This window comes from Bufo bufo, chromosome 10 (assembly GCF_905171765.1).
Source record: "Bufo bufo chromosome 10, aBufBuf1.1, whole genome shotgun sequence".
Classification (NCBI taxonomy): Eukaryota; Metazoa; Chordata; class Amphibia; order Anura; family Bufonidae; genus Bufo; species Bufo bufo.
In genome coordinates, this window is record NC_053398.1 from 39,266,509 (window position 1) to 39,291,109 (window position 24,601).

The window sequence follows — 24,601 nt, forward strand, 5'->3', positions numbered from 1 at the left end:
AACTGATACAGAAAGTGATATCTCACCAGCCCTCTTTATTGGAAGTGGCCCCCTATGAGTCAAGATCCGACTTTCTAACCAGCCTTGGGATTTGACAAGGGAATATAGCCAATCCAGGAATCCATCCATAGACAGCTGTTTTGGGTGCTTGCCCCTATCAGTACAGAGTAGGATTCTGGCTGGCTCAGTGCGATGCCTTGGCATGGGAAGAGTGCTGAATCTCCATAAAGAGACCAGTTCGGTAGGTGACGCTGGTGAGATGGTGCTCTTTCTTGGGAAATACCTCTTTGCATATACAGTAAGTAACATACAATAACAAGTACAAATGGAACACTACCCTTTTAGTGCATCATACAAAAATGATACAATGTTTTTACCATTGTACATGTTTAAAGAAAGTAGGGAATGATAACTTCCAAGGTTTGCCACTTGCTGAACCCGTGTTGTAACACTTGTGTATCTGAAATCAGTTTTAATGCACTTTTAAAACTGTGAATGTAAGAAGCAAGTCTAGTGAGCGAGGGCAATGAGTTATATTGAGTTCAGGCTGTCTAGAAACCACTTGACCTTACCGTCTGGGTGACCACCATTGGCGTACATGCCAAAAGTGGTCATAGAAATACCATATATAGAAATACCATAGAATGTCTCTTCACGCTACACAGGATTTTTTTTTTTTAGATCCTTCCCACTCATAATATTAAGCATGAATTATCAGATGTCTCCAGATTAAAAAACGATCAAGGCAAGGGTGCAAAGGAGAAAAGTGCAGGAGTAAGACAGCTGTGAGTTACGTGCTGGGTTCTCCTAAGTCTGTGCAGTGAGAAATAGGCTTGGAGAAGACTATATAGTGTGGCATTCTGCAGAAATATCTATGCACACAATTTTAAAGACTGTTATGTTGAAAGTTCATACTCTGACCTTGACGTTGATGCTTTATCTCCATGTATACAGTAAATAGAGAGAACTTCCTTATGACTCATCTATATCTATATGACTAGTCCAATGCATGGATGTTTTCTTCAGAAGAACAGGAATTAAAGTAAGTTTTAGGTAGAGATGTATTATGACCCATGTCTTTTTTTCCTTCAGCTACTGTATTCTTGGAGCTCTGGAAGAGGCAGAGAGCAAGAGATGCTTCATGGTGGAACCTGTACAGCTGGGATGAGGATGAGGTAGTGTTTCATTTTCTTAGGCCAAGTGATATCCACTGTAACTCTAGTAAAGGGGTGACCTTGATAATCCCTTTACCATATACTGTACTAGGACATATAGATGTCCCAGTGGGGGACCTCCTCTGAGAGCCTGACTAGAGTGCCTCTTGCTTTAGGAGACCCAGTCCACCAATGTATAAGACAGAGAGCCGCCCATTTCAATGGCCACATGTAATACCATATTTCTTCTGCAACTTTTGCTGTTAAAATCGGTTGTTTCATGGCTATCATATTATAGGGGTTATATGTGATTACATAAGCCCTTAAGGGCAAGGTCAAATGGTCTGACCGGCCACACGTGGCAGGCCAAGCCCACTCGCGGCAGATGATGGCTTCATGATTTTAGTGCAAAACTGGTGCTGCAGACCAGTGGGTCTTACCCTTAACCTTTTTTTTTATTTTTATGGTCCCCCTCCCTTCATGTAATGAAGCACTTTAACAGTGGTAACGTTGAAAATATTCCTACCAGGCCAGCTCTGCACTCCCTGTGCACCCAAGTGTAATTACGTTGCAGACATTTCTGGATCACATGCCGTACATTCGACATGTGATCCTAGTACATTAGTACACAAAGTGCCTACAGCTCCATAGTAGGCCGATGGGACTCCATGTGCGGCTGTACAGGCATGGTGCTTTGATAAAACGGTGCGTCTGAGGGAAGGACTTGGACTCAGCAGGAGCATAATTATAGGGGATGCTTGAGGGAACCCAAAGGCCCTTCTGCCTCAAAAAATGACCAGTGTGGGGCCCTGATTTTGCACAAGCCAAGCTGTACCTTTGAACCTTAACATTTATCTTTGCTGCTGATATCCAAGGTTGAGAAGTCTTCTACAAATTTCGATACATGTCTTTGTGATTGCTTAGCATTTTCCTGGTGGCCAGCTATTGCTTTATTGTAATGTTGTCACGGTTAATCCTTTAATACCAGTAATGTACCCGCACTTTGTGTGTTTTGGCCATGGACTGTATTCTAGAGTGAGCTTTTTGTAGAGTCTCTAGTGTATGTATATAATGAGTGCTATTTGTTTTTATGCAGGAGGAGTTGGCTTTGGAACTGATCAATAATCCAGAATGCGACATTCAGATGCACCAACATTCATTCCTGCGTTCTACTGTAGTCCTATTGGGAGTGGCTGCTATGGTATCGAACTTGCGTTACGTAATACATATGTCTAAAGACAATACACATTGGTCTGGGCCAGTAATGTTGACTTAACTCATGCTTTTGCTTTCCATTTTCTCCACCAGATAGCCATTCTGATTGGGATAGCGCAAGCTCTAGTGGTATACCGAGTTGTGGCGACCGTGTTCTTCATGCGTTCGTCTTGGCATTTTCTAAGTGAGCATGCCAATACTGCCGCTGTGATGTCTGGAGCTGTACTTCATTATCTCACCATTGTCAGCATGACCAAGGTAATTTGTTCAGAGGTATAGAGCTTGCATGGTTTGGGTCAGTACATCACTGCCAGGCACAGTCACTGCACAGTGGATGGAGCTGTGTCAGATGCCTGGTTCAGGCTCCAGAGCTTGTGAACACAGCTGATCGGTGGCGGTGCCTAGAGTCTGATCCCTGCTGAGATAATATTCATGGCCTATCCTAAGGATAGGTCACCAATAAGTAAGAGGTTTTTGACAAATTTTACTTATCCTCTATCCACAGGATAGGGAATACGGTCTTCAATTATCATAGCCCCCTACTCCAGTTCTTGGCGTAAAAAATTTACACGTCCCCTCTGTGCTACAAAATTTAGGTGCACATGATGTTTTTACGTCTGTTTCCAGGTGTAAATGACTAATGAAATCTACTCCAGTCAGAGGATGGAGTAGATATCAATCTAGGTGCATGAACTGCCGGAAAATGTGCCTAATTTATAGCCAGGCCTATGCAACATCCTAAATTAAAAGCATCCTCTGGCAGCACAGGAGGTATCCAAAGACTTGGATAAAATGCCAGTCATTAATAAATGACCCCAAAGTTTCTGATTGGAGGGAGATCCAACCACTGGGACCCCCCACTGGTCATGAGAACGGAGGCCACTGTATGAATGGAGTTCAAGAATGTGTGCTGTCACTCCATTCTGTACAGGACTGCCAGAGATAGTCAAGTACAACATTGGGCTCTCTCCAGCAGTCCCATAGACATAAATAGAGTGTTATTCCACAAGGGGAGACACGAGACCCCCATACTTGTAATTAATGGGATTCCCAGCTGTCCCACTGCATAGGTAGCATGACAAGAGGTCCTCTGAAATCTGTGCCCCTTGCTGTCCAGCCACTAAAATTTAGGAAAGGTATGTCTGGGGGCTTTGGGGGGCATGAAGGATTATTTTTGGCATTTTAAGTAATTGCTGAATTGTTGATAGAGGTTCTTGTCTGTGTTCAATTTTATTTCAGGTGAATCGGATGGTCTCCACTTATTTATGTAATTTGGGTGAGTTGCTTGAATCTAATACATTTTAGAGGTGCAGAGATAAAGGAGAAAAATAAGCATGTGATGCATCATGCCACAATTTATTCTCATGGAATATTTGAGGGAAAAAAACCTCTAGATTCTTCTGTATGGTTCCCAGGGTTGTAACTAGAGTCCTATGGGCCCCAGGGCAAATTATGAGATTGAGTCTGGGTGTCGGTACCCACCAACCTCAGCTTGTTGCTCAGCTGTGGGGGCTCCAGAGGTGTCTCTAGGGTTTATAAAGATCTTTTGCACCCCTAAGTGTCCCCATTAGGCCCCACACAGTGCTCCTTTTAGTGCCTCATGCAGTTATAGTGTCCCTATACAGTAATAATGCCCCTCTTTTGCTCCCTACTCAGTAATGACTCCCTTGGTGCCCCTGTTTGAGTCCCCCACACAAAAGTAATGTTTAGCGACTATGATGTCTTTGTCACACCGACAGGCTACAGCTGTGATATCTAACCTCCGACACTCCAGCTGTGGTAAAACTACAACTGCCAAAATGTACACTTGCTTGGCTGTTCTCAGAACTCCATAGGAATGAATAGAGCATACTGGGAGTTGTAGTTTTGCCACAGCTGGAGTGCCGGAGGTTAGCCATCACTGGGCTACAGGGTTCTCCATGGTCTGGTTCCTTTCTAGCATGAAACCCACCTAACCTGCATAAGCTGCCTAGTCACCTGTATAGATCCTGCACTTCATGGTGAAGTATCTAGCAGAGCGGATATTAGTATAAGTGACTAGGTGATTCACACCACCACTGTCCTTGGTGTAAGCAAACCAGGCAAAATGTCAAGTTAGATGCCGTTCTTCACAGTGCTTCATACAGTTGGGCAGTTTTAGGATTCTGTAGAATAGAATGTTTTTTTTTTCCCCGAAGGTTATGAAGTAAATCTTGGGATGAGTGCTGTAGTCCTTAGAACTGTGAAATGATGTGAGACCATAGCGATCCAATTTTGCTAGATAACTTTCCTTTCTTGTCTCCGCTCAGAGAAACCTCGGACTTTTACGGAACGAGAAAACAGCTTCACAACAAAAGTGTTTACATTTCAATTTGTCACCCACTTCTCATCCCTCTTCTATGTGGCGTTCTTCCTGGGAAGGTAACCAACTATCAATACAGCCATGAAATATGTGGCCTCTACTATTAATTAGAGGTAGATTATAATTTACAGAAGATGTGTCATCTAAAGGGTTTTATGTAGGTCATCTCATATGACATGAGAAGCCTCTAATTTGTAGAGTTCAGCTGTCCAAAATGTCCGGCTGACAAAGTGCCATGAAGGAACTGCCCAAGGTTTCCCCGTGGACAGTAATTTGTTGCAGAAGTTAGGCACAGATTCCAAGTCTGCAACAAATATGCAGTGTGTGAACTTACCCTGAAGGGGTTGACTCGTTTAGAAAACCCATTTGCAAATACTTATTTTCACCGGGCGATCTTCCATTCGAGATCTTTATCTATAAAGCCTTGTTCACATTTCCGTTTTTCACTGGCGTGTGCTATCCGCATTTTGCACCATCGGCACACGTACCCATTGATTTTAATATGTTTGTATCAGTATTTTTTAACTGATCGTGGGTCAGAAAAAAAAAATCACGGAGACATGCTCTACTTTGGTTCATAATACGGGCCAAACGCGCCCATTGAATTCTATGGGTCCGTGAAAAAATACTGACACAACACAGATGGTATCTGTGTTTGGTCTGCTTTTCACTGACCACTGGTAGGAGTTGCTCTGGAAACTAATTTTTTTGAGCAGTGTCCGGGGAATATGGATGACACACAGATGGCAAAAAACGAGCTCCTTCACGGACAACTTCACGGATGAAACACAAACAGATTTTTCCACGGACGTCAAATGGACATGGAAATTTGAAAGGAACCTTAGTCAGAGCAGGGAGGGGAGACAGAATGGTTGAGAAACCAATTTGTGTAAAGTTCTAGTTCCTCTGCAGGTGTATTATTGAACTGCCGGGCTCCCCTACAGATTACAGCTGATCCCCGGGGATCTCGGCATCACTTTGATGGACCCTTCAAACAGAAAGGGGTTGTCCAAAGCACCCAACCCTTTAAAGTTGACCCTTTAGCCCAATGAGTCATGACATTCTCCTAAATAATGTGCAAAGGGATAATTCCCAGAGAAAGAGAGAACCGTCTCGCTCGTCCAACCTTCTGGACGTGGTGGTGGCTCCCTGTGAGTCAGTGTCCGACTCTTTAGAGAGTGTTGGGACATGACAAGGGAAAATAGATGCCTAAATGACGCTGACTTACAGGGAACCGCTTCCAGAAGGTGGCGCTAGCAAGATGGTTCTCTTTCTCTGGTAGATAACTCTTTGCATATTTTTACTATTGCGCATTGCCAAAACTTTTTGCCTAAATAAATATGGAAATGTAGCTAAAATGTGGATGCTTTCATTAATAGGATTAATGGATACCCAGGAAACTACATACGCATTGCTGGAGAGTGGAGGCTCGAAGAGGTGAGTGTGCTTACAGTAGCTTTAAGGGGATTTTTCTACTAACATTCTGTGGATATGAGATAAATGTTGTTCGTGGGCCAATCCCTTTAAATGGGTTATGCATTCAATATCTACTGATGGCTTGTCTCCAGGATTGCCCATCAATATCTGATCGGCAGGTAATATGGCGTTGGTATACTGACAATCAGCTGGTTTGGAGTGGGAAGAAAGTGCAATAACCAGCCCTGTCCACTACACAATGGGTGGAGCTGTATAGTTTTGAGATTGGTACAACTTCCAAACATCTGATTAGCGGGGGTTCAGGGTGTCAGACCCACCACACCCATCAGATATCGATGGGCTATCGTAAGCACAGGCCATCAATACAAAAGAGTGGGCAATCCTTTTATGGTTTATTGGGAATGAACATCTGGTTTGTTTCTAACCTCCATCTTTCATTATAGTGTCACCCAAGTGGATGCATTACCGACCTGTTTATACAAATGTGTATCATCATGATCCTTAAACAGACGCTCAGCAACTGCATGGAATTTCTGTCCCCGTGAGTATGAGGGTCACTTGAGCAAGTTTGAAAAAAAAAAGCGCCAGGCAAAAAACGGAGGACCTGATTTATCAAGGTCGATGTGTGCTATGCCAATCTTCATAGGACCTCCGCTGCCGGAGGAGGCATGTCATTTATGGCATAAACTAAATGCCTCCTCCGGCAGTCCGTGCACCAGTCTGAAATCTATGGCACCTCGGAGCTGACGTAAATTTTTGTCATTATTTACACCCTCACCACGCTCCCTTTTCGGAAACTGCCAAGGACGGCATAACAATGCTAGTTGGGACTTTTAAAAAGTTGCAATGACATTTTAAAAGGTCAGAAACTGAGTTTTGCCGTTTTGAATGTCATAGGCTTGGTGGGGTGATAAATTCTCCCCTGAATGTTTGGTTCATCTCAGTCTCCCACCCTTTCTAGGGTTTTCTTGGCCTGCTATATGACTCTCCCAATGCCTGTAGAGAGTAGTTTTATAATCTGCCCCACCTTTTTTATAAATAAATCCGCCCCCTGCTGGATCCAGTAATACATAACAGATGAAGCATTCATCTGTTTCAATGGATAGCATGGTGCCTTGCAGCTCTGGGAACCTGGGTTTTCCCACACATCAGAAAAATACTGATAGTGAAACTCCCTGATGTGTGTGTCTGAGTTAAGCCATCTCTGTTTTGTGGTCCGCAAACTGTGGATTCGCTAAATACAGATTAGGTTCCTATGCTAGATGCATTTTTTGTGGACCTATTGACGTCAATGGTTCAGTGGTCCGCATTTTGCGGACATGTGCAGCAAGCCACTGAGGAGGATGGGAGAGGTAGTGGCCGTGATGAGTTGTTGTGTCACTGTTCTCTTGCTCCCTGGGAATCGGTGAAGAAGAAAGGTTTGAAGAATCAGGCCAAAAGTGAATACTTAACTGTCTCTCTTTACTTGGTGCAAAATATAACTTGTGGCACATCCAGCAGTAGTAGGTACAAAGTTCAGTTTCAGTCCACAGGTGATGAGATTTGGTGGATGGTTAGGTGGCAATTAAATGGCACTTACATGTGTAGTGTACGGAAACTGTAATACCCGTCACTACCAAAGTGTCACTTGGTGTGCTGTCATCCCTCCTAATTATGGGGAAGTTGTTATATGTCAGTTTTATAAAATGTCATGTAATGCAATGCTATGTGTTTCCCTGTTACTATGACACTTGCATGTACAGGCCTGCTAGGGGTGTCATTCCAGCTTCTAGTCCTTAGAGGGAGCTAGGGAGCCCTAGTTTATATAAGGCCCAGACAGGGAAGTATAGGGCAGACGGAGTCTAGTGTCTGTAATCTACAGTTGGAGATTAGACAATGTCTGAGACAAGTCCAGGCCTGAAGCCTGCTGTCCAGAAGAAGATTCCCTCCTGAATTCCCATATGCAGAAACAGGAATATGTTAGATCAAGAACCTGAGGAAGTTTCCAAAAGCTGAGAGAGACAGAGGCAAAGATCAGGAAAGCCAGAGGTACTCAGAAAGACAGAGGAGGTACTTATGGAAGCCATAGCCAAGGATATAAAGCCAGAATTAGGTTAATGGGCCTTGGTGAAGAATTGCTGTATTCCAGGATCAGACAGAATTAGAGTGCAAGCTCCTGTGCTGCAAGTCCTGTGTTCAACACTCTGTAATTACCCTGCTATAACTGAATTGCCTGCATCGACCGAATTGCAAAATCGACTGTATGCTAAGGAACTGCATTTCCATTATTGTCTCTGCTTGGAAAACTACTAAAGTTGGAGTTCTGTTTTAATACTACGTTTCCTCAATTTATTCCTGCATCCGCAAACGGCGTGCCACTGTTTACTTGGCACTGGCGTCACAAACTATTTCTACCTATACCTGCCCTTGCAGAGAGTCAGCTGTACCAGGTTAGTGTATATTGCACTACATCACCCAAAAACACCTACTACACACAACTTGAGTACCCTGCACATGCACTTGTGTATATGGGTGTCCTGGCCTGGCAATGTTCCAGGTGATAGATGTCTAAACCGTATTCTCTTTCCTGCAGCAGGGTCTGTAACGCTGTAGTTTTGGTGATCACTCTGCTGTCCAGGTACACTGTGAAGTTATTTGGAAGCAGCATTCTTGATTCTGGCAATTTTCCTAGAGTGATAGACTCACAGGAGTAGGAGCTATGGCATTTGCTTCCTATCTCCTGGAACTCCCCATCCTGGAAGGAAGAAGGACCAGCCCACTCCTACCAAGAGGGGAAGAAGAGGGTGGTTAGCCTTGTTCCTGCCAACCATATCTAATTTGCTGATGTACATAGAAGAACATTACATAACATTACAATACAATACAATACAAGTAAAACAATTGCAGATACCCCCAGGTCTGGGATACTGCACATATTCTATCTTCTTGCAGAACGGACATACGGATGTGGAAATCACATGGATGTGTGCTTTCCGCATCCGTATGACTGTTCTGCAAAAAAAAATAGAACATATTCTATACCTGGCCACAAAATGCGGACCACGGATCTATGACCACAAAAATGCAGATGTAACATGAATGGTATCCGAATTTTGTGGACCCACAATTTGTGGACCACAAAATACATATGGTTGTGTGCATGAGGCCTTAGAGGGATTACAATGTGAGCTCCACTGGGGACAGGGACTGATGTAAGTGATGACAATCTCTGTACAGCAATGTGGAATATGTTGACACAGTAAAAGAATCGGGCAAAAATAACACTGGGGGATCAATGTGGAGGCTAGGAAAAACTCAAGATCCCTGCAAGAACCCCAATTTTAGGTGATATGACATCAACCCTGGTTGGAGAAAATAATTACATATTTGATTGTTTTTGGTTTGCTATACTATGGTTTCCCTTAGAGCAGGGATGCCCAACCTGCGGCCCTCCAGCTGTTGTAAAACTACAACTCCCACAATGCCCTGCTGTAGACTGATAGCTGTAGGCTGTCATGGCATGCTGGGAGTTGTAGTTTTGCAACAGCTGGAGGGCCGCAAGTTGGGCATCCCTGCCTTAGAGGCTTAGACACTGAATGAAGATATCTTTCTGCTCATTACAATAGTCACAGTTTTAGTTTAAGCAAGGAGAGTAACCCAAATGTAAAAAAAAAAAGTTGGCTATTCTATTCATTTATATAGAGATAAAATTATTCCTCAGCGCTGTACACAGATTGTCATTACTCACATTGGTTGCTGCCCCCATTGGGCCAAAATCAAAAAATTTCAGTAGCCCAGACCTGGGGGTATCTGCAATTGTAAATAGTTGTGTTGTAATTATTATGTAACTCACAGGAGGAGGTGTGATTGGCATTGATCAGCAGGAACAGGTCTAACCACCCTGTTCCTCCCTTCTCGGTAGGAGTGGGCTGGTCCTATTTGCTGCCAAGAAGGGGAATGCCAGTGCAGTGTTAGAAAGGAAAGGATGCACATGCAGGAGCTCCTACTCCTGAAAATCATATATGATTCTCCAGAGAGACCTACAAAATTCAGCTTCAAGAAAGCACCTGCAACAAGCGAGTCAGTCCAATACTGCTTTACAGACACTGCTGCAAAGTGAGGGCCTAAGGCTCAGACACCCATCACCTATACCACCACTAGGCCAGATAAACCTCAAGTCTGAACCTTACAGTGGGCACCTATAACCACAAATGGCAATATATAGTCATCCAGACTGCCAACATACCTCATTAACTGGTGCCCGAAACTGCACTTTGAATTTGTTGATTCTGGTTGTACCACAAGTTATATTTTGTACTAAGTAAAAAGAGACTGTTATTAGTTCACTCCTGGCCTGATTCTTCAAACTACATTTCCACTGCACCGATCCCTAGGAGCAATGGCCTGAGGGAGTACACCGTGGCACAACACCTCCTCAGGGCCACTACCACTCCCATCCTCTGCACCAGTTCATCAGGAGCTCGCTGCAATTTCAAATTAACCTATTAGTATATACTGGAGTGTGGGAGAAAACCAGAGGACCCAAAGGGAGACCAACAGAAACCTGAGGAAAACGTATAAACTCTGTGCAGATGTTGCCCTTGAATCCTCAAACCTCTGTGCTAACCACTCAGACACCATGCTGCCACAGAATTTTTATATTCGGAAATATTTTGCAATCTGGATCATTGATCTTATTAAAACTCGGCAACCTTCTCTCTGTAGATTCCTAAAACATAAGATTCGTACATTGAAGGACAGGCGTAGTAGGGTGCACAGTGAGCAGGGATCCGGGGACCATGTAACGGAAGCGTGGAGAGCCAATTACAGGCTTGGTGAAGTCCATATCTTCAGTTTGTTTGATGAGTTTCTAGAAATGGGTGAGTCTTGTACATAAACTACACCATTAATCATGGTCACCCCTTTCATAAGGCGTTTGTGATATGTGATCATTCTCTTGTGTCCATCTTAAGTTATTCAATACAGTTTCACGACCATCTTTGTGGCTGCCTTCCCTCTTGCCCCACTCCTCGCCTTCATCAACAATGTGCTGGAAATCCGCCTTGATGCCATCAAAATGACTCGCTTGCAGCGCCGCCTGGTGCCAAGAAAAGTAAATGACATAGGTGAGATTTTAAAGAGGTTCTACACAATGGTTCTTTATTTTGAAAGTGGTCAGGTTAATATATTGGCACTTGCATGAGTTTTTATTGAAGAATTACTCACTGTGACTCATTTTCTCCTCCGTACCTTCCTGATGTGGCCCCTTATTTCCTTCCTGATTGTCGGGTTGCATTCATCTCATCACTGCAGGGTCCTCCAAGTGCTGTTTCCTCATTTCTCCCTAAACTTGCTTTAAAGGGGTTGTCCAGCCCCTTCAACATTTTTTTTTTTTCACCCAAAGCTTACAATGCTAGGAAATAACTAATTGAGTAATACTTATCAATCCCCTGGTGCCTCTGGTTTCTGGGTTCCCTGTCGGTCGCTGTGTCCTGATGAGTGAAGTGAGGACATTTTGAAATAGACATGTAACCGCCGCAGCGGTAGCCTGGTGTCACATGTCCGTGTCGAAATGTCTTTGCTGGAGGCCAGGATACAGAGAGCAGATGGGAATTCTGAAAATGACGGCACGGAAATGGTCCAGGATCGGTAAGGTATTTTATAAAATCCTAAGCTTTTTGAAAAAAAATTATAATAATCAAGAGACTGAACAATCCCTTTTAAACATATAACTAAGACTTCAGGTTTATTGTCCTTTTAAAGCTGAGTTCACACTTCAGTTATTTGGTCAGTTATTTCCGCCAAAACCAGGTGTGGGTCAAAAACACAGAATAGGTGCAAATCTTTACATTATACCTGGTAGTAGGCTAACTGTAGGCTTCACTGCTGGTTTTGGCTTACAATAACTGATGGAAATAACTGATGGAAATAACTGATGTGTGAACTTGGCCTTACCTAATATAACAAAAGTATAAGATAAAGTCTGTTTTGCTTGCTTTTCAGGTATCTGGTTGCAAGTTCTAGAAGCAGTGGGGGTTCTCGCGGTCATCACGAATGGTCTGGTCATTGCAATCACATCTGACTTCATCCCTAGGCTCATTTATAAATATGCATATGGGCCGTGTGCACAGGGGCAAGAGGATATAGAGTAAGGCATAGTAAACATGATTTCTCTACATGGATCATCACCCTTTTCTTCTAGGCATAAAAATACCGTTAACCCCAACAGTCCTGTTTTACAACATTTCTTCTAAAGATTCCTTTACATGGGAGTCAATTATTGGGAACGAACTGTTTGTTCCAGGATACTGCCAATTGTCAACGGAGATGAGCTGCGCTTACATGCAGCAATCCCCTTCGCTCTACGGGTATTAGCGATCTCTACTGTGAACGCTTGTCCCCATAAAGATCCATTGTCTCTGGGCAGCAGATCCCATTTTACATAGGACAATCCGCTGCCCAGAAATGATGAGTTTGCCGTCTGCATGTATGGCTGGAGGATCTGACAGCAGAGTTTGTTTGTAGTCTGTAACCATGGAAACACATAGGTCCTCGAAGGAGTTGTATTTAGCACTTCTTGCAAAGTTGATTCTTCTAATATAAACCTTGACGGAATGCAAATGGTGGCAAAGGGGGGCCTAGCCTATAGTTTTCTCCACTTGTACATACTATCAAATAATTCAGTACATGCCCAAGGGACAACATTAAATCCATAACTTCAAACGCCAAGCAATGTTATTTTTTTGACAAGCAAGAAAAAAATGCAATAACATAGTCCAATGCCCATTTATGCCCAGTAGCAAAACGTAGGCACCCAGATGCTGCAGGCATCCTACAACAAGCCATAAGATGTCCATACAGTTACAAGGCTTGCGGGCAGAGATCCATAGAGTGTAATTGCAAAATGTTTCAGTAATTGTTTTTCCTTTTTAGCTGTCTCACCGGATACATTAACCAGAGTCTATCAACATTTCGTACACAAGACTTTGACAGGAGGACGCATGTGTTAGTGGACGTGTACCCAAACACCACAGAGTGCAGGTACCTACATTACTAGGATGGATGGATCTTGTGTGGGAAGACCAAATCTTGAAGCTCCTTGACCTAAATGCAAACTTTTTACAGGACCCTTCTGTTATTACTTACCATTTAGAGTGCAGTTGTCAATCTTGTTGCAAAGAGGCTGTTGAGCCCTTGAGGCCCCAGCTGCAACATGCACACCTTTTAAGTTTATAGTGTTGAGTCTTTTTTTTCTTTTTTTTTTTTTAGGCAAAAGCACCACCCCAGATGTTAGCTGCAAGTGTAGGGTAATTAGATGACATAGCGATCGCTCCTCGCCATGCTGTGGAGGAGATCACAGCATGTAATAGCAGTCTCCTCCACTAGTGAGCAGGCGATTGCCGGGAGGGAACGGGCTGTGTAATACAGCCTTAAAGCTGCCCCAATGTGTATTGCATTTTTAGTTTTTTTTTAAACCATGTTTTTTCTCATTGATCTATAGAGCAAGTGACATCAAGAGGGGAGGGGGGATGTATTTTATTGTACAGAAAAATCCATAAAAAAAACATGTGCTAAAAGGCACTATTAAAAATGCTAACACTAAAATGGCAAAAAAGCACAACAGGTTTATTCACAATAAAAAGCTTAAACCAAAAAGAGGTAGCGTGGCAGCCTAAAGTCTCTTCTGGTTTAGAAAAAAGATTTTCAAATGGCCTATAAGACTATTCTGAGTTTAAGGGCTGACTTATAAAGTCAGCCTGGAAATTTTACATCTTTGTTGAATCTACAGTGGCAACTTCAGTTTAAGGCCAGCCTTAGCGAAGGCTCTAGGATAAGAGGACTGGTTCAAAAGAGGTGTGAAGGAAGCTTTTTATGTTTAAGTTTGAGAAACCAAACGGGAGTAGAGGTGGAGGGGGTGCAGTATCTACTGCCTGCCACTTACAATGCAGCTCTAACACCTCTCCTAAGGCAGTTTAACTAAAATGAATAGCTTCAGTCATGCAAATGCAATCGACACCTTACCTCCATGACTTAAGAACGAGTCACCAGTTAATGCTGGAGAATTCTTGTACAAGTCATTCTAATTGAGAAATCCTTTCGGATGACTAGCTAAACTTTTTCAAGAAAAAAATACAAGATTTCCAGTTGCTTTGACTTATTACTATTTATATACCATGACCTGGATGAATGAGAACCTTCACAGATTTACTAAGCAATAGTAACTTTTATAGTGTTGGTCGCGAATATTCGTATTGCAAATTTTAATCGCGAATATCGCCACTTTAGATTTAGAATATAGTGCTATATATTCGTATTCTCAAATATTCTAGATTTTTTTTTCCATCAGCACCCTCCCTTCTTGCTTGTGGGCCAATGAGAAGGCTGCAATGTCTTTGTCTGAGCTTAGCAACATCCCTAGTAACCAGTAGGAAAGTTGCCTACCCCTTACTATATAAGAACTTTCTGAGCAGCCATTTTCAGAGGTTTATGGAGTTCTGAGAGAGAGCAGTGTCATTGTGCTCTGTGCTTTACTGTTTAATTACATTAGTTAGCATATATATATATATATATATATATATATATATATATATACAGTACAGACCAAAAGTTTGGACACACCTTCTCATTCAAAGAGTTTTCTTTATTTTCATGACTATGAAGGCATCAAAACTATGAATTAACACATGTGGAATTATATACATAACAAACAAGTGTGAAACAACTGAAAATATGTCATATTCTAGGTTCTTCAAAGTAGCCACCTTTTTGCTTTGATTACTGCTTTGCACACTCTTGGCATTCTTTTGATGAGCTTCAAGAGGTAGTCCCCTGAAATGGTCTTCCAACGGTCTTGAAGGAGTTCCCAGAGATGCTTAGCACTTGTTGGCCCTTTTGCCTTCACTCTGCGGTCCAGCTCACCCCAAACCATCTCGATTGGGTTCAGGTCCGGTGACTGTGGAGGCCAGGTCATCTGGCGCAGCACCCCATCACTCTCCTTCATGGTCAAATAGCCCTTACTTTCAAAGTTTTCCCAATTTTTCGGCTGACTTACTGACCTTTATTTCTTAAAGTAATGATGGCCACTCGTTTTTCTTTACTTAGCTGCTTTTTTCTTGCCATAATACAAATTCTAACAGTCTATTCAGTAGGACTATCAGCTGTGTATCCACCTGACTTCTCCTCAACGCAACTGATGGTCCCAACCCCATTTATAAGGCAAGAAATCCCACTTATTAAACCTGACAGGGCACACCTGTGAAGTGAAAACCATTTCAGGGGACTACCTCTTGAAGCTCATCAAGAGAATGCCAAGAGTGTGCAAAGCAAAAGGTGGCTACTTTGAAGAACCTAGAATATGACATATTTTCAGTTGTTTCACACTTGTTTGTTATGTATTTAATTCCACATGTGTTAATTCATAGTTTTGATGCCTTCAGTGTGAATCTACAATTTTCATAGTCATGGAAATAAAGAAAACTCTTTGAATGAGAAGGTGTGTCCAAACTTTTGGTCTGTACTGTATGTGTGTGTGTAATATATATATATATATATATATATATATTACAGATAGTTAGTGGGAGATGGTCAGTGTAGGTTAGATAGTCATATAGTGTAGCTTATAGGTTCCAGTGCAGGGTGTTAGGCAGTGTGATAGGTTCTGCTGTCCATACATACATGCTACAGACATAGTCAGGGCAGTCTTTAATATTGATTGGACCCTGGGCAAGAATTTACTTGGTCCCCCTGGATCCCGCCTTCCCACACCCTAGCATGCAATCACGCCCTCCACCACAACACACACACACAAAAAATCCACACACCTCGTAGAGTAGTAAACTTTAATAATGATGAGTGTCCACTAGAGGTGTTCCTTGGCAGTAATGTAAATACTGGCTTTTTTTTCTGAAAACATGTTTACATTAAGAAGCTTGCAGAGACATGCTATAGGCACCAGAACTACTACGTTTAGCTGTTGTGGTTCTGGTGACTATAGTGTCCCTTAATATAGAGGGGGGGGGAAGAATCAGCACAAAAGAATCAAATAAAAGGGCTGTATCATTATTCTAAAAATTAAAAAGCACAACTTCTGACACAAATATATAGTATTTAGCAGTTTTTATTTTATTTTTTATTACAATGTGCAAATAGTACTGTACTACTAACCCCTCCATCCACCACTACATACAGGGTAATACAGCGCCACATACCTCTTACATCCAGTGACATCTCATTGATGTCGATGTTCTCTTTCCTCATCTTCTCCTTTCAGACCAGACCACCATTTTTCAGCCATTTCTCGTCTCTGCAGTTTGACGAACAAAATCTTAGTTTACTACTTTTCCATCACCCTCCCATCTTCTGGACAAATCATCCTACCACCCCCAATACTGTGCCGCTGTGCTCAGAGTCCCCAATACTATACTGCAGAAGCAGATAAACCCCCTGATAATAGTAATACCATGCAGATAGTGCTCTTTAATAATTATTGGCACACAGTGCCCAGCAAATGGTGCCCCTGACACTAATAGTGTAAACATAACATCCCCCAAAAATAATTGTGGTAAGATGATACTGTGCCAAGGTGCCCCCACAGTAATAGTGCTCCCAAAAGTCTCACCAATAGGAATAATTCTCTGCTAGAGCACACTGTCACGAACCGGCAGGACAGGTAGTGAATCCTCTGCACCAGAGAGGCGATGGCACGGGTTGCACTAGAGGACCGGTTCTAAGCAGTTACTGGTCTTCACCAGAGCCCGCCGCAAAGCGGGATGGATTTGCCACGGCGGTAACTACCAGGTCGTGTCCCCTAGTAACAACTCGACCTCTCTGGCAACTGATAAGGCGTGGTACACAGGGAGAAGGCAAGAGCGTAGTCGGACGAAGCAGCGGTCAGGGCAGGCGGCAAAGGTTCAAAGGCGAGTGGACGGTAGCAACGGGTAAGGCAAACTAACAACGTAGGGAACGCTTTCTCTGAGGCACAAGGCACAAAGATCCGGCAGAAGGCTGTGGGAGGAGAAGGTATAAATGGGCAGTGCACAGGTGCAGCCTAATTAAGTCAGCACTGCCTCTCACAACCTTAACCCTTAATAACCCATTTGGACCAGGCACCAATCACTGGTGCACTGGTCCTTTGAATCTAAGAGTCCCGGCGCGCGCGCGCCCTAGAGAGCGAGGACGCACACGCCGAGACGCTGGAGTGCTGCCTGGGGACATACGCTGTGAGCGCTCCGAGACCAGCAGGGGACCCGGAGCGCTCAGCGTAACACACACATGGTAGTAATAGTGCTCCTACAGTGCCCCCCCACATGTCCCCACTGTGCCCCAGAAGTAATAATGCTACCATAAAGCCCATACTAGTAATCATGTTCCCCATAGACCCCCAGTAGTAATAAAGCCCATCATAATGCCCCCCAGTAGTAATAAATCTTCTTCTAATGTGCCAGTGCAAAAAATACCCCTATATAGTGCCCCCAGTAAATGCCCTCAGTGTCACCCATCATTTGCAAGTATAAAATACCCCTTCTTAGTGCCCCCCCATAGATGAGCCCATAGTACTCCTCTCCCCCCTTCTTCCTAGTGCCCCCCATTAAGTACCAGTATAAAATGCCCCATATATAGTGCCCCAGTAGATGCCCTCAGTGTGCCCCATAATTGCAAGTATAAAATACCCCTTCTTAGTGCCCCCCATAGATAAGCCCATAGTATTACCCCTATACAGAGCCCCCCATATAAAATACCCTTTCTTTGTGGCCTCAGTAGAAGCCCCCATAGTGTTCCTCTCCCCCTTCCCCCATATAAAATACCCCTTCTTTGGGGCCTCAGTAGATGCCCCCATAGTGCTCCCAATAATGTGCCAGTAGAAAGTGCTACCAATAATGTGCCAGTAAGAGGTGCCCTCATAGATGCCCCCCAATCCTGTGCCAGTAGTAGTACCAGATAAAAAAAATAAAAAATACACTTGCCTCCATCAGGCTGGCAGCGATGCGATGCAGGCCTCTTCCGGCCTGTGTCCCGCTCTGTATGGCTCAGGCGGCACGATGATGTCATTGCGCTGCCTGCACCGGACTATCAGAGGAAAGGGGAGGGAGACGCCTCTCCCTCCCCTGCCCCGCCGCAGCACTTCCATCTGTATTGCTGTCCTGAGGACTGCGATACAGATAACTATGGAGATAAGTGCTTCCACAATGGAAGCGCTTATCTCCCTGTGCCCTGCCGCCGCCCCCCACGTCACCAGTGGCCAGTGGGGCTCAAGAGGCAGCTGCCTTGGGCCCCCCAGATGCAACTAACTGGGCCCAGGGCAGCTGCCCCTTTTGCCCTGCGTTAAAGACGGCCCTGGACATACAGTAGTGCTGTGATGTCTCAAGTTCGCAACAATACTTAGTGCACCAATCAGTAATATGTAGTCAGACCTGCTAACATGTGAAGTTTCACATATTGTGCAAAAATATGCGCATCATTAATTGCCAATTTGCGCAATCGCGAATATATTGGAGCACTCCATCTGCATATAAAGCTATTGTAATGTTCTGCTGTGCCAACCATTTTCTCCAGTCTCAGGAAACTTCTAGCAGCTTGAAAAATATAGCAACAGTGACCCACGCCTGTATTGCGCGCGCAATACGTGCATATTACAGATTTATTTTCGCAATCAAGAAAATAGCGAATTCTCGAATATATGACTAATATTCGCCCAAATATTCGCAAAATATTGTGAATGTAAATATTGCCCCTGCCGCTCATCACTAGTAACTTACACCTATCTTAAGGCTACATGAACACGAGGATGGACTTGATGTGGATTTGCATGTGGTTTTCAGTGTGTTTCCACAACAAATTCTCAGCAAAATACAGTTAAATACAGTTTTTTGTAGCTGTAGATTTGTCCTGGATTCCACCCGATACGTTGCAAAAGATAAAATTTGAAATGAAAATCCACAAAAAGAATTGACATTCTGCAGATTCCAAAAGGTAAATTTACAAGCAGAAAGATATACTTCTGCGACCTGCTCCTATCTCCTATCTGACATTAGTGTCATACCCGACCTAGAGATATGCCACCAATGTTTGAGATGAGCAACCCTTTTAAGGCTGCTGTACACATACACCAATTTGGGGGAGATTTAGCAAGCAAAATCCAAATCTTAGCACTAATGTCGATCAGTAGAGAACAGCACCGAGAAGCTGTCTTCGTCTTGCTTTGCTGACTATTCCTGCAGTACAGACTCTGAGCTTTGCAAGGAACTTGCCTCCCCTTCTCACTTTTCAGAGACATCCACCCAATCCATGACAGTTGGCAAATATGCCAAAATACCATCATACAGTACCAAAGGCATACTGTACCATACAGTGTCTGAATAATACAGGATGCAGTGCTACCATAATGGGCCTTACATACATATATCTATAAACAAAACATACATGGACACCTAACGAGGCGTATATGCAAGTACTTGGGTGTCTATTGAAATCCCGATGTATGGCTGTGAAACCTAGGCAAATATGAGGAATGGATGATTCTTGGAAAAACAAGTTAGATCATAGCTCTGGAACATGTATCATAATCCATGGTTTTAACTTGTCTTTGTCATCCCCTTTTAAAGCCAAGAGAAGTGGAAAAAAGCAGGGTCGGACTGGCCCACCAGAATACCCAAAAATTCTCAATTTCTTTGATTCAAAACCTATTAGACTTTATTGATGGTATAGGGGTTGGGCCCCAACAATCTTTTCCTCTGGTGGGCCCAAGTAAACCTAGTCCAATGCTGAAAGACAGTGGCAACTGTCTGGAGGCTATAAAGTGGTTGTCAGTTCGCAGGTGCCTGGTAGGGTAATGTTGTTTCATATATCTATTTTGCCTTTTTTATTCAGATATCGTGATTATCGTAATACTGACTACAGTTTCTCGGTGCAATTCTGGCATATCTTTGCTGCTCGGCTTGCATTTGTCATCGTATTTGAGGTGAGCAGTAAAAACATTATACAGTTTGTATAGATCTGAAGCAGAGTGAAGAGGGGTGTACTGTCTCCATCTGCACATTGTGCATGCATCAAAGGGCACCGACATGCTGGTGGTTTAGTGGTTCCGAACCTAGTTACAGGTTCCCTTTAAGGATAGTCCTTCAATGATTAAAGGGGTTATCCAGCTTTGGTATCCTTTCCTTTGGTCCCCCACCCAGCCATCTTGTTCTTGCTGGACCTGCGGAAGATAACATACTTGCCTTATCCCCACCACTGGTTCTGACTTCTTTGGTCCACAGCTGCAGTCTTGATGCTCCATTCACTGCTTGTCAACTCTTGGAGTGGCAAGAACCACATGTGCCACTGCAGCCAATCACTGGCTACGGCAGTGAAATGTCCACCAAGCAGCACGTGAGTGGGTTCCGTTTGGGGGAAGTCCATACCGGTGGAGCAAAGGAACTGGAACCCAGCATCGGGTAGCATGAAGTATGCTTCCCTCTGCAGGTCTGGCAAGGTTGGGGGAGGGGCAGACCAATAGCTGCCAAAGCTGTACAACCTCTTTAACTCTCAGAAAGATATTTTTCATCTCATGTTTTGATTAGGTTACATCATTCTCTTCTATGCCATCTTATGCTGTTTTGGTTTCATCTTTATATTTCAGCACGTGGCTGTATGCATAAAGTTTATTGCTGCCTGGTTTGTACCAGACGTCCCTCAATCCGTGAAGAATGCTAGCCTACAGCAGAAGCATACACATCTTCTGGATCAGCTTGGGTAATTTCCCCAATTTCCCTGGTATTAAGCATGCATTACAAACTGGTGTCATGTTCACCAGGATGTCCCAGGCTATTAGAACATACATGTCTCACATTGCCTAATTTACAATGGACCTACTCGATGGGATAAGCTTCACATGTTTTGGCAAACTGATTTTGACTAGTGGAGGTCCCCATCCCACCTCAGGCTTCCAGACTCCCCTTGGCCCTCCATCCACACCTTCACATTTTGAAGTGTTTAAGTAGTGACATGGCTTTCTCCACTGAAGCTTATGGCGGTTACATAGACAACTGTTCTCTATTGGATAAGTTCACTGGTTGTCCATTAGAAGAGTGGTGGAGGTCCCCAGGATGGTGAAGGTCCAGGACACATGTCCGATGTGCCCTCCCTCCTATAATCTGATACCTGTTAATCAGGTTGCAGTTTACATGCATCACTTTTATATTTACCACTCTGCTACAATCAAGTGATATTAAGGCGAAACATATTTAGGCAGGCCATATATCCCCCACGCACATTTATGTTGTCGGAGCCCATCAATTTTATTTGTGTACAGTATAGTGGAGTTGGCAGATATTGTGGAAGAAGTCCAATCCTGTCTCAAAAAAATAAGCCACCACCAGAGGTGTTTGGCAGCAGCTTAGCACCCTCTACCTTTTAAAAACACATGCATGTTTGGCCAAGAAAGTGCAAAGTGCCACCCCCACATGGCTGATCCAGTCCCAGTGTTAGGAATGCCAAGTGGTGGTGTGGCCTGAATAGTTTGTGTGTCAAGTTGCTCCCACAGGGATACCATCGCTCTCCAGGGCTAGGCTCTGTAGCATTCAAAGAAGAGAGTTGTAGTTGGTGGAGAATAAGTCGAGTCCAGACTTTGTAAAGTTCATCAGTTTTACTTGAATAAACTTGCATCCAGACAATATTTGATCTGTCTCTGGCTCCAGCAGGTTTTGGGGCAGACTGGCTGTTGAATTTGAATGCTTGGCCTTATCTCTCTGCTGTGCTAATCTCTGGCTTTAGTCTGGTTACTGGACTTTATGACTATTCTGGTAACTTTGAGTGGGATGCCTTTTGCTGTTGAACTCCTCGCAATATTCAGTCCATTAACTGAAAGAAGTCTTGGTGCTTTCCAAGCTGTTTCCCAGGGCTCCTGCTGCAGGGGGCTCCCCTCACCGCACTATATTGTCTCATCTCCTTCCAACTCTCAATTCCCAACTTTAGCTTCTTGCAACCCCTCCCTTGGTAGGAAGTGACTAGCTCTCTCAGCCAGATACACTGCCAGCTGCTAGACAACCAGGCAAAAAGAATGAAATACAATGCATAAGTTACATAGCACTTACAGAACAGACCGGGAAACAAAAAGCATAGTGGTGTCCCACATTTATTAGGCATTATAGACAGTAGCACGGTGTAGGAATGGTAGTGCCTGGTGTACTACACAAGCGTGTGTAAGAGAGGGTCAAGAGTAATATTGGCTGTGCACATTAGATATTGGTCGGCCTAATGCTTATTCATCCAACAGCTCTCTCTCTCAACTCTGCCATACATATGCACTCTTTACTCTACCAAACATTCAAGTGTCTTGGATGTGGACACCTCTGGAAGTGGCTTATCTCTCCCGAAGTATACCATCGGGGGGAAATTGGGAGGCTCCCATACAGTTAGATAGTCCCATTAAACTCATCTGGTTCAGCCGACATCTATGTCCAGTCGCTGGCCAAATGAGTGATCTAAGTGTATGGCAAAATGTAGAGGTTTTGAGAAATGGAAATCTCAAAGCAGCTTCTGAAGGGGTAAGGGAACTCGACAGAGCATTTATCCTTAGAGACCTGGTAGTAGAGACCTTGCATGCCCTGCTCATTCCCCTGCTAGCAGCCTGCCCACTCCATGCCACACAAGAATTTTAGAACAAAGAAGGCATTATATAGCCTTTGCAAGGGGCACTAACTCTCCCCTACTCCATCCTACAGAGAGATGCCAGAGGAGACTGATGAGCATAACAGCTCTCCCCACCCTTACAGAAACCTACTAGTGGACCTCAGGTAATTTTCCAAATTAGACCCGCCCTTGCTTACATAGAGCTATGATGGCCCCCAGAAAACCTTTTTGTTTATTCAATTCAACATGGCATTGCTCACAGGATTCCTGAAATATACTGAGGCTTGTTCTTTTCTTCCAGTATGATAGAGCGTTCAACAGAAGTTTAATACCAATAAAAGGGCCTACATAATGACCTGGAGATGCCCAGACCTGACGTGATGCGCCGGAGAGCCTAACGTATTACATTTACTAATCTGTAAATATTTTTTTAATAAAAGTATTTTTTATAAAAGAAAAAACAATGTCTATTTCTATTGAAAAAATATATGGTATGTGGGGTTTCGCTCTGGTAGATAGGGTAAGTGGGGGCAGTACAGAGGCAAAATACAAGTTCTTAACTCATAACGTCAATGTTTATTCACACTCTAGGCAATTGCACAAAACAGCACGTAACGTTGCAGTCTTGGTGTTAATTTACACACAATGGAAAGTCCATATAACAAAAGTCACCTTGCTGGCAGTTCTGCCTCCAGTAGTCCACAGCAGTCTTTAGGGGGCCTGTTTCCCCAGCATGCGGCTCTCAGCCCTCCAGCACAGCACAAAGCCTCAGATCCCAAAAACAGAGACATCTCTGCTGAGCCCAGCTGCCTATTTAAGGACGGCCAGGTGCTGCCAAAACCCGGACCGGCACTTAAACTCATAACTCATGTCCGGTATTTGACCTCACCTGGCTGGAAACTAGCCCAGCCGCACATGCTCGGAGGAAAATACCTGCCTTGCCAGACACAACCCCTCACTGTGTTAGGCTAGCAAGTGCGGATGCGATTTTCACACACTGTTGCTAGGAGACTATCTGGATGGAGACCCGATCATTATTATTTTCCCCTGGTTATATGGGAAAATAATAGCATTCTGAATACAGAATGCATAGTAAAATAGCACTGGAGTGGTTAAAAAAAAAAAATAAAAAAAAATTTAACTCACCTAATCCACTTGCTCGCGCAGCCTGGCATCTCTTCTGTCTTCATCTTAGCTGTGTGCAGGAAAAGGACCTGTGGTGACGTCACTCCGGTCATCACATGATCCATCACCATGGTAAAAGATCGTGTGACGGACCATGTGATGACCGGAGTGATGTCACCACAGGTCCTTTTCCTGCACACAGCTAAGATGAAGACAGAAGAGATGCCGGGCTGCGCGAGCAAGTGGATTAAGGTGAGTTAAATTATTTTATTATTTTTTAACCCCTCCAGCACTATTGTACTATGCATTCTGTATTCAGAATGCTATTATTTTCCCTTATAACTATGTTATAAGGGGAAATAATACAATCTACAGAACACCGATCCCAAGCCCGAACTTCTGTGAAGAAGTTCGGGTTTGGGTACCAAACATGCACGATTTTTCTCACGCGAGTGCAAAACGCATTACAATGTTTTGCACTCGCGTGGAAAAATCACATGTTCCGGCAACGCACCCGCACCTTTTCCCGCAACACCCGTGTGAACTCCTTACAGGTGAAACATAGTAAACTCAAGTAAACCTGCACTTACATACAGTAGGTGTCACGGTGGGGAGTTGTCACGGCCTTTGGTGTGTGCCGTGACACTTTCACCGCGCATGCAGGTTGCCGGTGGCAACTTGTTGATATGCATGTGTTAAGGTGTGCTTGGTAGGTGTGGTGGGTGTGACCTCAGGCCTCCTT

The 24,601-nt window shown here is 43.8% G+C and overlaps 1 protein-coding gene across 2 annotated transcripts in view; it reads left to right on the forward strand.

Annotated features, from left to right (window-relative positions):
• Nucleotides 1-23,153, forward strand: part of ANO9 (anoctamin 9) — an 86,321-nt gene extending 63,168 nt beyond the window's left edge. Inside the window, exons 11-25 of one of the 2 annotated variants that reach the window (XM_040410285.1) lie at nucleotides 1,093-1,175; nucleotides 2,251-2,355; nucleotides 2,463-2,627; nucleotides 3,609-3,645; nucleotides 4,658-4,769; nucleotides 6,090-6,147; nucleotides 6,591-6,688; nucleotides 10,852-11,006; nucleotides 11,100-11,252; nucleotides 12,130-12,274; nucleotides 13,060-13,167; nucleotides 19,993-20,083; nucleotides 20,744-20,856; nucleotides 22,827-22,898; nucleotides 23,036-23,153. In XM_040410285.1, the coding sequence (XP_040266219.1) occupies nucleotides 1,093-1,175; nucleotides 2,251-2,355; nucleotides 2,463-2,627; nucleotides 3,609-3,645; nucleotides 4,658-4,769; nucleotides 6,090-6,147; nucleotides 6,591-6,688; nucleotides 10,852-11,006; nucleotides 11,100-11,252; nucleotides 12,130-12,274; nucleotides 13,060-13,167; nucleotides 19,993-20,083; nucleotides 20,744-20,856; nucleotides 22,827-22,898; nucleotides 23,036-23,063 (1,523 nt within the window). In that variant the 3' untranslated portion in view covers nucleotides 23,064-23,153. The remainder of the gene's footprint in view (nucleotides 1-1,092; nucleotides 1,176-2,250; nucleotides 2,356-2,462; nucleotides 2,628-3,608; nucleotides 3,646-4,657; nucleotides 4,770-6,089; nucleotides 6,148-6,590; nucleotides 6,689-10,851; nucleotides 11,007-11,099; nucleotides 11,253-12,129; nucleotides 12,275-13,059; nucleotides 13,168-19,992; nucleotides 20,084-20,743; nucleotides 20,857-22,826; nucleotides 22,899-23,035) is intronic. The other variant, XM_040410286.1, reaches the window with a different exon arrangement.
• Nucleotides 23,154-24,601: the final 1,448 nt, after the last annotated feature.